Source organism: Heterocephalus glaber, unplaced genomic scaffold, assembly GCF_053883595.1.
Source record: "Heterocephalus glaber isolate CG9 unplaced genomic scaffold, H.glaber_assembly_v1.0 deba00001606, whole genome shotgun sequence".
In the NCBI taxonomy this organism is placed as follows: Eukaryota; Metazoa; Chordata; class Mammalia; order Rodentia; family Bathyergidae; genus Heterocephalus; species Heterocephalus glaber.
In genome coordinates, this window is record NW_028258377.1 from 5,635,861 (window position 1) to 5,650,100 (window position 14,240).

Here is a 14,240-nt window from a genome sequence, read left to right on the forward strand (position 1 = left end):
TTAAAATAAAAAGCAGTATTCACAACATAAACTTATAGAGAATTCTAACATGTCAGAAATATGTTTAGGATCTTGCTTTTTTTTTTTGGTACCGGGGATCAAACTCTGGTCCTTGCGCTTGCACAGCAGGCAGCAAAACCACTGAGCTAAATCCCCAGCCCTAGGATCTTGCTTTTAAGTGTTGTCCTTTTCTGTAAGGCATTTCAGAATGCAGAATAATCACCCAGGGTGTTTATCATGTTTATTACTGAGCCTACATTAGAATTCTTTTGGGCTTTTGAACTCATTTTGAGAAACACTTTCTTCAAGATATTCTTTTGTCCTCCAGTTAAATAGTAGAAAGTGTCTTCATGGTATAATATTTTAAGATGTTACAAGCAGAAATTTACAACTTTATGAACATTTTTGAACAAATTTTACATGAATGACTTCATTAGATACCTTCCTTGTTTCCCTCAACCAAATCTTATCAGTTTTCTGCCAATGATATCCAAATGATGAGCATTTTTCTTTGTTGAGGTTTTCACCATTATTCAGGGTAGTCTTTTGCTTTTCAATTTTTTAAGTAATAAGATTAACTGTATATTTTATAGAGAACTGCATTATAAATATGTTTTCAACTATTTTTGTAGTATTTAAGTGTTATGTCAGTTCTTTTCATGTCATATAGAAAATGTCTCAAAATACTCTTTAGGGGAATAAGTCAGTTTATAGTCAGAATGGTTGACATTCTGGTGTTCTAAAAAAATTATTTTGCATAATCCTATAGTCAGATCATTTTATGCATATGTTGCTTGGGTTAAATTTCAAATACTGTGTTCAGCACTGGTATATTTACTGTATACATTTTCTTTGTTTTGATTTTTGTCATGTAGAACACTGACTTGTTTATCATAATGTAATCTGTGTTGTGTTCTTCTTTTTTCATGTTACAGCCTTTAAATAAAACATTTAATATAAATTTTTAAAAAACAAACCCCAAATCCTTAACTTATATTTTTACCTTAACATGTAGCAAGTACAGAAATTTGGAAACTTATGATCATTATAAGGTCTATATTTTACCATGTATGAAATTTTGATGTAATGTAATTATCATCATATTAAAAAACAGTAATATGTCAGTCAAAAAAAAAAAAAGAAAACTTACTAACATAGTTTACCAATACACTTTTAAAACCAGTTCACCTTAAACCACATTACCTTAATGCTTAAGGATGAATGAGAAAAGGAGACAGAAGGAAAGGAGACTTTAATGCAAAATTGCCCAGGAATATTTTTTAGTATAAAAATAGGACAAAAGATCATATAAAGTAGTGTTTCTCAAACTTATCTGATCATGAGACTTATCTAGAATACTTGTTTAAAAATATGAATGCCTGGGTCTCAGCCCTGGAAGTCGTGATTCCTAAGGTTTAGGAAGGCACTCAGGAACGTGTATTGTTACAAGTGCCTGAAGTGTTTTAGGATCAGACCAATTGAGGAAATCTGTAGTACCATGAAAAGAACACTCACAGTCTTAGTGTTCAAAACACCAGCTTTACTGGGTTCTCACCTGTGTGTCTAAATTTTCTCAGTTGTTAAAGCAAAAATCAAAGCAACAGTTTCCACCACTCCCAGCCCAGAGGAAGGGGCTTCTGGGCCACCTTCCCACCACTCCCAGCCCAGCAGAAGGAACCTCCAAGGCACAGTTCCACCACTCCCAGTTCAGAGGAAGGGGCTTCTGGGCCACCTTTCCACCACTCCCAGCCAAGCAGAAGGGGCTTCTGGGCCACCATTCCACAGTTCCCAGCCCAGAGGAAGGGGCTTCCAGACGCCATTCCACTGCTCCCAGTCCACAGGAATGGGCTTCAGGGCTGTGGTTCCACCACTCCCAGCCCAGAGGAAGGGGCTTCCAGCCCACCATTCCACTGCTCCCAGCACTGAGGAGGTGAGCCTCGCAGGTGCCAATAGCACCGCCCCTTTAAAAATGAGAAGACATGTAAATAAGTCTCAAAACCAGCCTTCCAGATCACCTACAGCAACCTCAAAGGGAAAAGAGATGGAACACACTAATACTCAACCACCTGGATTCCCTGAACTGCAACAAAAGAAGATCTGGAAAAAATGAAATCAGAAATAATTTCTCAGATAATAGCAGAGATTTTGCTCATAGTGCAAGACATGATTCATAAATCTAGAGAGGAGCTGAGGAAGATGACAGAATCTCAACATAGAAAACAAATGAAATCCATAAAACATATGAAAACAGATTTCCAGGAGATCAAAAACTCCACTGAAAGTCTACAGAACAGAATGAGCCAAGGTGAGGACAGAATTTCAGATACAGAAGATAAGATTGCAATTACTGACCAGGAAAAGAAAAATTGCTTCAAAATTGTAAAGGACCATGAGAAATCAATCCAACAGCTGCTAGACGATGCAAAGAAGAATAACATAAGACTGATCGGAGTCAATGAAGAAACAGGAGAGAGTGCAGATGACATAAGAAAACTGTTCAAAGAAGTAATGGCAGAAAACTTCCCAAACAGGGAAAAAGAAGTTGACATACAGATAAGTGAGGCATATAGGACTCCAACTAGCCTTGAACAGCAACAAAAAAAATCTACACATAGGCATATAATAGTTAAGATTCCAGAAACCCAAGAGAAGAACAAAGTTCTACAAACAGAGAAAAGCAACAAATCACATGCAAAGGAAAACTCATCAGAATCACAGCAGACTTCTCAACTCAAACCTTCAAGGCCAGAAGAGCTTGCAGTGAGGTATTCCACACCCTAAAGGAAAACAGCCTCCAACCCAGATTGATGTACTCTGCAGAACTATCTGTCAAAATTGATGGAGAAATAAGATACTTTCATGACAAAGAACACCTTAGGAACTTCATGAATACCAAACCAGTACTCCAAAAAATTTTAGACAATATCCTAGGAAAACACAATGAGGATCACAAACCCAGGAAGCACAGCAGAATGAATCCATTGGGCATGACAAGAAATTAAATGTAAAGGAGGAGAATCCAACAAAAACAAAAAGTCATGACAATGATGAGTCAATATGAATCAGTTATAACCATCAATGTTAATGGTCTTAACTCCCTAATCAAAAGAAATAGACTGGCAGAATGGGTCAAGAAGCAAGATCTAACAATATGCTGCATACAAGAAACACAATTCAAGATGAAACTCATAGACTGAAAGTTAAAGGGTGGAAAATAATACTCCATGTGACAGGAACCTGAAAAAAGCAGGACTAGCTATCCTCTTTGCAGATCAAGTGGATTTGAAACCAACACTGATTAAGAGAGACAAAGAGGGAGACTACATTCTTGTAAAGGGAACAATCCAACAGGAAGAGATGACCATCATAAATATCTATGCACCAAACACTAGTGTGCCCAACTATATAAAACAAATACTAACGGACATGAAAAGTCATAAATGCACTAATACAATAATAGTGGGGGACCTCAATACCCCACTGTCACAAATAGATAGATCAACTAGACTAAAAATAAGTAATGAAATACTAGAGCTCAATCGAACTCTTAAACAAATGAACTTAACAGATATTTACAGAGTGTTCCACCCCACCTAACAAAATCAGGATACACATTCTTTTCAGCTGCACATGGGTTGTTCTCCCAAATAGACCACATACTCACTCATAGAACATGTTTAAGTAAGTGCAAAGGAATTGAACTTATCCCCTGTATTTTATCAGACCACAGGGGAATGAAATTGGAGATCCATAGCAAAAGAAACTGGAAAAATTTCATAAACACATGGAAATTGAACAACACACTTCTGAATAACCAATGGGTCACAGAGGAAATTAAAGAAGAAATCAGACACTTCCTTCAATTAAATGACAATGACAATACAACATATCAGAATCTATGGGACACAATGAAAGCAGTCTTATGAGGGAAATTCATAACAGTGAATATACATATTAGGAAAACAGAATGAGCCCAATTAAACAACCTGATGCTGAACCTCAAGCTTCTAGAAAAAGAAGAGAAGGACAAACCCAAAGCTCATACAAGGAAGGAAATTATAAAGATCAGAGCAGAAATCAATTCAATGGAGACTAAGAGAATGATACAAAAAATTAATGAAGTCAAGAGTTGGTTCTTTAAAGAATAAACAAAATTGACAAACCCTTAGCCAACCTTATCAGAAAAAGGAAAGAAAAGGCCCAAATCCATGCAATTAGGAATGAAAAGGGTGAAATTACAACAGAGCCAGCAGCAATCCAGAGGATGATCAATATCTACTTCCAGAACCTATATGCCAATAAGATGGAAAACACAGACGAAAGGGACAGATTCCTAGATACGTATGAATTACCAAAACTGAATGAAGAAGACCTCAAAAATTCTAAACAATCCAATATCAACCAATGAAATTGAAAACGTAATTAAAAACTTACCAACCAAGAAATGCCCAGGTCCTGATGGCTTCACTGTTGAATTCTACAAGACATTTAGAGAGGAACTACTGACACTACTGTTTAAACTCTTCAATGAAATTGAAAGGGAAGCAATACTCACAAAGTCATTCCTGGAAGCAAGCATCACCTTGATCCCCAAAGCAGAGAAAGACCCAGCCGAAAAAGAGAACTACAGGCCAATCTCACTAATGAACACAGATGCAAAAATCCTTAATAAGATACTGGCAAATAGAATGCAGAAGATCATCAAGAAGATCATAAACCCAGACCAAGTGGGATTCATCCCAGGGATGCAGGGATGGTTCAACATATGCAAATCAATCAATGTAATACACTATATCAATAGAGCCAAGGACAAAAACCATATGATTATCTTCATAGATGCAGAAAAAGCATTGGACACTCACTCAACACTCACTCACTCACTCCAACACTCACTTATGATGAAAACCCTATAAAAATTGGAATAGATGGTCTCTACCTCAATCTGATAAAAGCCATCTATGGAAAACCAACAGCCAGTATCATACTAAATGGTCAAAAACTAAAATCCTTCACACTAAAATCAGGAACAAGATAAGGATGTCCACTATCACCACTCTTGTTCAATATAGTTTTGGAGACATTAGCCATAGCAATTAGACAAGAGAAAGAAATAAAAGGACTAAAGATAGGAAATGAAGAAGTCAAATTGTCATTATTTGCAGATGACATGATACTCTTTACAAAAGACCCTAAGAACTCCACCAAAAGTCTTCTAGACTTAATAACCAAATTCAGTCAAATAGTTGGATACAAGGTCAACACACAAAAATTAATAGCTTTCCTCTACACAAATGACAGACTCACTGAGACAGAATTAGGGCAAGCAATTCCTTTCACAATAGCATCCAAAAAACTGAAATACCTAGGAATCAACCTAATGAAAGAAATCAAAGACCTCTTCTCTGAAAACTATAGCACTCTGAAAAGAGAGATTGAAGGTGATATCAGAAAACGGAAGGACATCCCCTGCTCCTGAGTAGGAAGGATCAACATAGTGAAAATGGCCATACTTCTAAAGCTGCTATATAGATTTAATGCAATCCCAGTTGAAATCCTAGCAGCATACTTCATGGACCTTGAGAAAACAATCGCAAAATTCATTTGGAGCAAGAAGAGACCCAGAATAGCAAAAGCAATTCTAGGTAACAGAGACATGGCAGGAGGAATAATAATCCCCAACTTGAAACTATACTACAAAGCTACTGAGATAAAAACAGCATGAACCTGGCAAAGAATCAGACCTGAGGACCAGTGGAACAGATTAGCAGATCCTGAAACAACTCCAGATGCACTCGGCCATCTCATATTCGATAAAGGAGCCAAACACCCTCACTGGAGCAAAGATAGCCTCTTTAATAAATGCTGCTGGAAACATTGGGTTTCAACTTGCCAAAGATTAAAACTAGACCTGTATCTCTCACCATGTACTAAACTAAAATAAAAATGGATTAAAAATCTAAATATTAAAACAGAAATGCTGAATTGCATTAGATTAGGTAGAACACTTGAAGATATTTTTGTAGGAAAAGATTTTATGAACAAAACCTCAGTTGCCCATGAACTAGCACAAACAATCAACAAGTGGGATCTCTCCTTATTAAAAAGCTTCTGCACAGCAAGAGAAACCACCAACAGTGTGAAGAGACAACCCACAACGTGGGAAAAAATTTTCACCTGCTGTTCCTCAGACAAAGGTCTACTATCTCGAATCTATAAAGAACTTAAAAAAATCAGACCTCCCAAATTTAAAGACCCAATCCACAAAAGGGCACCTGAAATGAACAGACATTTCTCAGACAAAGAATTAGAAATAGCAAATAAACATATTAAAAAATATTCAGTATCACTGGTCATTCGAGAGATGCAAATGAAAACAATGCTGAGATTCCACCTCTCCCCAGAAAGAATGGCTGCTCTCATGAATTCAACCAATAACAAATGCTGGTGGGGCTGTGGGGAAAGAGGAACCCTGCTCCACTCTTGGAAGGAGTGTAGACTGGTGTAACTACTGTGGAAACCAGTATGGTGACACCTCAAAGAACTAGGACTGGAAGTCCCATTTGACCTAGCTATTCCGCTGTTGGGTATCTTCCCCAAAGAATTAAAAGAATGATACCACAGTGATATATGTGTACCCATATTCATAGCAGCACAATTTGTAATAGCCAAAACTTGGAAGCAGCCCAAATGTCCCTCAACTGGAGACTGGATAAAGAAAATGTGGTTTTTTAAAATAAAATGGAGTACTACTCAGCCATAACAAATGAAAAATTAGAGATTTTTATAGCTAAATGGATGCACATTGAGACGATACTCTTAAGTGAAATAAACAGGACACACATGTGTAAGTACCGAATAGTTTCTCTAGTGTGAGAAACTGAATGTAAATAAGAACTAAAACTTGTAATAGATAATGTGAAATAGGAAGAAAAGGGGTAAAGGGGAAGGGGAAGTGGGAGGGGTAGGGGAATGGAAAGAAGGGAATGGAATTAATATGAGAAAATGAAAAAATGGAAACAAAGTCTTTGTAAATAGGGAGGGATGGAGGGGTTGAAGGAAGGGCAGAGGAAGGGGGAAAAATAAGAACCAAAAAAGATTATGTAAAGGTGCAAATTTCCAATTATGAATGTCATTATATCGTATACCTAAGATGTACCAATAAAATAAAATTTAATTTTAAAAAATCAAAGCAATAAAAATAAAAATAATTTGGTTTTAGTCCACAAACCCCTGCAGATGGGAACCAGGTGGATTTCGCTCACTGCCCTCTTCCCTCCACCAAGCCTGCTACTGGGCAAAGAGCAGCATCAGGTTAGCAGGTGTTGACTAAATGGATAGATTAACTGGAAGCTTCCCTTTGGCTTTAAAACTATACAATTTCAAAGTAAATAAGTTTAAAAAACAAGCCATTCACAAAACAATGACTATTCTCAAAATAAAATAACAACAGAAAGAGCCTCTGCTTTTCCTGGTCTAAGAGCTGAACACTCCTGCTAAGTTAGCAGTGCAAAGGCTGTGCTGTGAGTAAGGTCTCATCGTCCTCACAGGGTAGGGATGGTTAAAGCTAATAAAATGGAGCACTGAGCACACAGGTTCGCAATCGAAGCTGGGTAAAAGTGAGTTGAATCTAGAAAATACACTAAATCCTGTGGAATAAGTCACAAAGAAATCTAAGCTCTCTTGCTACATGGATAGGAGTTTTATGCTCGCAGCATTATTTTTCAGGAATTTTGTTATTTTCATCTTTATAAATACTGTCAAGTAATAACAAGTCCAGAAGTAATAATTGTCAGATGCCTTCCCTGGCCCATGTACCTTGTGTAGAAACAAGTGTTTTTATGTTGGAACAATAAACCCAGAAAACTATAGCATTTCAAATTTTTTTTAAAGAACAAATCCTCTTGTTTACTTTGAAAATTTATTGAATTACTTTATTCAAGTATTTCCTTATATTATGTATATAGTATAACTTAGGGAAGTAGTTCTCAAAGTGTGGTCCCCAAGCCAATATCAACAATGCCTAGGAACTTGTTAAAAATGCCAATTCTTGAGCCTTGTCCCAAATCTAGTAAAACAGAAACTGTGAATTACCAAGTCTTCCAGGTGATTCTGATGCATGTTCAACTATAAAAATCTCTGACTTAAAGATTGTCATAAAAAAAAAAATCTGAAGAAGGCTGAATTCAACTTTCTTTATACTTCCTACAATGTATCAGAACTGAAAAAACTATATCAGGTTTCAACTGCTTATCAATATACCTGAAAATAAACCATTTTTGTAAATTGAAGTTTTTCCTTTTGAACTAATAGTCTGAAATACTGACCCCGGAATTAAAAATGTAAACCAATGGCTTTTAGAATATCATCTCAATTTTATAAGAAAAATACAAATGTTTAATGATGAAAATATTAACAAATTTTATTGTAACATTATTGAAACACAATAAAAATGAGGCTAAGTTTATACAGTGCCAAGGCACAAGGATTACTTTTAATTCAAATGTCAGTTCTGACTTGGGACTAGAAATATATAATATTCTAAGGATAACTAGGTATCATACATTTATGGTTCTATGTTCTATGTAAGAAAAGCTCTCAGCTACAGAGTTCTGAAAATCTTAAAACTATTTATTCTCAGACACCAGACAAGAGGGAGAGATTTTTAATGTGACAGCAGAGTGGAGATGGTGGGCTGAGGAGAGAAGTTGACCCATCCACTTTCACATCCTTTAGTCTCAATTAAGGAATTTGAGAAGATACAGACGTTTATAGAATTACTGCCAATTCTGCATCATTCTGTAGTTTAAAAGAACATGAGTTTTAAGTAGGTTTTTCCAATATTTTGTTCCAACCCTGAAATTTTCCCAAAGGAAAATGGTTATCTTACATATATAGAAAGAAGAAACAAATCAATTTACACACGGCAGGTTTTAGTCAGGAATGTTAAATGGCAGTGAGCTGATGATGTCTCCAGATTCGGCAACAATGGCATCATAAACCCATCTGCGGCTGCAGCGGCACTCGGGCCCACACTTGTTGGAGTTGCACTTGGGGCAGGGGTAGAAGCAGCCCAGGCAGTTCTTCTCTAGACAGTCACACAGATCAACATCATTGCAAATCAGCCTGCCACTTTTGTCATACTTCTTCATAACTCTGCAGAAGTAAGAAGGACATTAATATGATAGTACAGTGGGCTTCAACACTGAGAATAAATTACTGTGCGGCAACTTCATACACATGCTCTTTTGCTTTGAGAGAACAGCACCCTGGAGATTACCCAGAAACTATCCAAAATAATGTATGGCAGTGATGTCATGGAAAATTCAGTCCTTATGTAATCAAACTGTTTCTGGTGTAGCCAGGCTTGTCATGGAGAATAATTCCAGTTTTCTAGCATTGCTAGACAGTATAACAATGCAACTAAGAAAATTGTGAGGAATGGGTGACTAAAGATTCCTCCTAGAAAGGCTCCAAATATTTCTTTAAAATATGACCTTTCTTTTTTCCCTTAAAGAACTATACTGAACGCAGCTACATTTTTTAATGATTCAAGGTGAGGACGATCAGTTACTATACCATAACCATTTAAAGACAACAACAACAAAAACCCTACCCTTTTGCTAACAGTCTACAGGTGCCAATTCCTCTGTTCTCTTCTGATTCTGTTGTCTACACAGTTACAAAAATAGTTGGACCTTGTATCATAAGTTCTCAGTGAAGGCAAGATGCTTTCTTTGTGCCAGAGGAAAGCCCCAGAGTCTAGACTGTGCTGGGGCTTCCCCACTTGCTCTGTTAGGCTCAAAAACATGTCCAAAAGGAAGAGACTTTTATAAGCATTTCACCACACTCCCCAAACCAAGAATATTTTGAAATATCTTTCAAATCTGAGATGCTTGAAAGATTTAGATAACAAAAACATCTATGTATAGCTTGTACCATTATTACCAGTTCAAGTCCAAAAGACTAGCCCATCACTGGTGTGGTCAAATTGTATACCCTCTGTACCCTTGTCCCCAGCAGGCGTAACACCTCCTTTTTTCCTGTACAGTTAAGTAATGCAGTTTCTAACAAAGCAAGGAAAGGCAAGACGTACATTACATATACTTGCCACCTGATTATCATACTTCAGCAGAAATGCCTTCTATGAAGGTTTACACTTAAACTGCTTCCTCTGAAGACTAGATCTTTCTCGAGCCCCTCAGGAAATCCAGTGGAAAATATTCAAATTTAATTATAAGAATGATGGGCATGAGTGTTCCTGAGAAAAGTTGAGAGCACAGGCCAGATTCTGTCCTTCCCACCTTTTCCTTAGCCCAGTCATCCCCCTGCATCAACTCAGACATCCAGACACAGGTTGCATGGTTTCCTTCCTATAGGATGCTATTTTCATGAAATTCTGCATAAAATCTACATACTGCACACTTACAGAAGTATTATACCTTTGAAGTCCTCTCCTTTCCCCACTCATTACATCATCTCCCACACTCCAAAAGGAACTTTAGCTGGATATTATTAAAATCACACCCTTGTTTTATTTTCAGTTATGTCATATATGTGTGTCTCCCTAAGGATATTGTAGTTTTTCTTCTGTAATTTTTGAGATTCTTCCATGTTAGTATGTTCAGTTGCATTTAAAAATGTTCACTTCTATGTGTATTCCATTCTCTGTATATTCCTCAAGTTATTTTTTCCATTATTGATTATCTGGATTATTAGCACTTTGTTTTCTTTGCTATTACAGTGCTATTATGAAACTTATTGAATGTGTCTCCCTTAGTTGTATATAAATCTTTTTCCAGTATATACCAAGGAGTGAAGATGTAAGGTCATAGGGCACATAGGAGATACCAAGCTGTTCTTACACAGTGATTGGTACCATTTTATAATCAATGCATGTCCCCTAGCTTCATCAACTTTAATACCTCTGAGATGTGTGGCACTTCTTCATAATATACTAAGGAGGTTCGATATTTTGAATGTTTATTATCTTTTTTTCTATAAAATTCTTATTATTTTCTTCATTCATGAGTTGTGTTTATCTTATTTACTTGTAAGATTCTTCACAAATTTTGGATACTGATTTCTTATGTTATGATTTCTCCACTTTATAATCTCTTTCATTGTTTTAAAAATACCTTCTAATAAGCATGTTTTATCATTATTGTGGTTGTATTTACTGACATTTTCTTTATAGGTTGCTTAATTTAGCTTTTTTTTTTTTGGAATGCTAAGGATGGAACTCTGGGCCTCCCTCCCTCCTGCTAGCCAAGTGCTTTATCATTGAGCTATTCCCCCAGTTCTTAGTTTATTTCTGGAAGCTGTTAACTTGCAGTATTAAGAGGTGCTGCTGTAAATTTAGGAAAGATATTTTTAAATCATACAAGAGGCAATTATTTTGCTTTATCAGGGGGAATTGTGCATTTTTAAACCCACAAATCAAATATATTAAGTCACGTCCTTACTTGTACTTTACAGAAAAATATTCATTCATTTTTGACATCCGTGCTTTCTTTTTCTGTTGTCTTGTTTCAGGATTAAAGTCTGCTACCTGTGGTCCAGGGTTTTGAAATGCCAGGCATTTTAGCTGCCGCTCTATTTGTTGCTGTGAAATAAACAAAATGTTTTATCAGTGAGAGACAAATAATTTTATTCATTTTACACTGTCTCAAAATGAACTCAGCCTGAGAGCAAAGATCCTTCCTGTGGAGTCCTGACTGAGCCTGCCCTTTCACCAAATCCATGAGCATCTCAGAGGTCCCCAAGCTGGGAACTCAGCGAATACTATGGAGTCATAAAATTCATATGCCTTACCAGTTGCTTCTGTCCAATTTGACAGCTTTTCTCTGAAGAACTTTGATCTGTGTGTCCCTCTTGAATGGAATTGTTTTTATCTGCCTGTTCACTCATTTTTGATCACTATAAAAGTAATGGGAAAGAAAACACATTAATATCACACATCTCTAGTAACCTTATTTATACTCCTTTTCTGCTCTCCCTTCAATTTCTTTTAAGCCCAGGCTTCCTGAAAGAGTCATCTGCACTCCCCGCTCCTTTATTCCCACTCACTCTTACTGCATGTGACTCCACAGAACTCTTACTGGCTTTTTCCCTAGCAAGTGCTCCATGAGCAAATTAATTGTACCTCTTATGATTCCTAGCACCATAGACCTCTCTGGAATAGGCAACATTGGAACCATTCTCTCTCGCTTAATAAGACTGTGAATTTTTATATTTCTCCTTCCCCTTTTCATCTCCTTTTACACTTACTCTCTTGAGGAAAAAAAAGGTAAGATATGTTTATGTCATACACCCCCAGGAACTTAGTGAAAAATCTCATCTACTCCCAGGGCTCCAGCTGCTACCTTCTCAATTATCATTCCCCAGCTACCTCTAAAAGCCTTGTCCCCCACCCCCTACTCAAGTTTTCTGGCAAATTTCTAATACAACTTGGGCTAAAAGAAAGATAGCGGTTTCCCATAACACTGAGTTGCTAAAATGCCTATAACTTAACTTCAATGTACTTCAGTGTACATAGGGGTACTTGGTGTGTGTGCATATGTGTGATTGAGCTGAAGTCCACAGTTGCTGATCGTAAGTGGGCAATGCAGAGCTGGTATGCAGTGCTTCTGTAACACTACAGAAGAGTCCACAAGTGCTGCTGTCATCCCTAACTCTCATCAACCACCAATGCAGCCTATCAGGTACTGTTTCTCCAAAAGGAACCAAGAGTTAGACTCAAGTTGACTTAGGTTATTTGGCATCAGCTTCCAACCAGCCACACGGAAATTCCATTTCTATCGGTGGATCTTCATTCTCCCAGCATCTAGGTTCACCATCTTTGTTCCTACTTTTGCACCCTACTTTTCAATCCCCAATCTCATATTAGAAAATCATATTCATTTTTATTTTCTCATAGTTGTAACATGTATTTTTTCTATTGTCTACTGAGTAGTCTACCATAATAATAAAAGTAGTTGTAGTCATAGTAGTAGCACTGGTAATAGTGGTAATACACTATCTTAGCTTGACTAAACTTCAGGCAAACTTCTTCCTGACAATAAGACCTTGACATTTTTTCCTTAGAGCATTTGCTGTAGAAAACTTGCAATTATAATCTTGTTTTTGCCCCTTTTATATGTAAATCCTCTCCCATACTCCTGTCATTTTGAAATCCAGAGCTATTCTTCTTAAGGACCTGGTGCCAACTGTTTGAAATGTAATCAAGGGAAACAGCACCCCATATGAGGATAGGAGGTTAATTTTCATTAAGTCCCAATTAGCAAACACAGGTGACCTTATCACAGAGAAAGATATTTGCAAAAGTAAATCAATGTGCTTGATGCATCCATTGACCAGTCTCCCCCTCATGTCCTCCAGTACTCTTCTAGTAGTTTACCAGCCAGTTTCTGTAGTGTAGTGGTTATCACATTTGCCTCACATTTTTCCAGTAATTTATCCCATCCCTTAAGAGCTTGCTCAGCCTTTGTTTCAGTGGAGTTAAGTTCAGGCTAAGTTGTGGTCTGTTATTTATGGGAATAGCTCTGAATAGTCTTCCATGTTTCTTTAAAAATTGGACCTTGTCCAGAACAATTTTTACATCAACACTTTCATGTTAGTTCAGATGGGGTCAAACAAATGTTCCTAAGGAGTGTTTTTCAACTTGTATGAATATAAAACTATGGAGCTTTAGACAATTATGAACTTAATTCATTCGCAAGGGCTGGTCGTAACTCAAGTTGGTCAATTGAAGGCTCAGGCTCCTCTGCACAGCCTTCAGTCTCTCTCCTGTATACAGGCAGATCTCAGTGTCTTTAGAGAGACACCGGCCCAGGATTTCTCAATTAATTCCACACAGGAAAGGATATTGTAATGTTCTTTCCAGAACTCTTTAAGGGTTAAATCTGTATCTGAGACCATGTGGAAACACTTGAGCTGAAGGTGCCTGATCTCTTTCCATTAAGGCAACTCTCACCTCGTACCTAAATGAATCTTTCAACTTTGGCCCCACACTGTCTAGCTTCTTTATATAACAAATTTTCCTTCTCAAAGACAGATACAAACATTTCTGCAAGCAAAAACTTTTCTCGAAATGGTACGGGATTTACATCACTGGGAGAAATAAGTATCTTATGCAAATCTTCTCCCTGGGGAAACTTTGCGTCCATCATGAAATGTAAGTCTACACAAAGAGATTAGGAGGAAAACTTGCTCCCTTTGTTCCAAATAAAGTGAAAAAGAAA

General features: G+C 37.0%; 1 protein-coding gene across 2 annotated transcripts in view; it reads right to left on the reverse strand.

The window, feature by feature from the left end:
* Positions 1 to 8,393: 8,393 nt before the first annotated feature.
* Positions 8,394 to 14,240, reverse strand: part of Arl14epl (ARF like GTPase 14 effector protein like) — a 44,689-nt gene continuing 38,842 nt past the window's right edge. For both annotated transcript variants that reach the window (XM_087194686.1, XM_021238262.2), the window contains 3 exons: positions 11,812 to 11,916; positions 11,463 to 11,602; positions 8,394 to 9,153 (listed from right to left, as the gene is read on the reverse strand). In XM_087194686.1, coding sequence (XP_087050812.1) covers positions 8,931 to 9,153; positions 11,463 to 11,602; positions 11,812 to 11,907 — 459 coding nt within the window. In that variant the 5' untranslated portion in view covers positions 11,908 to 11,916 and the 3' untranslated portion in view covers positions 8,394 to 8,930. The remainder of the gene's footprint in view (positions 9,154 to 11,462; positions 11,603 to 11,811; positions 11,917 to 14,240) is intronic.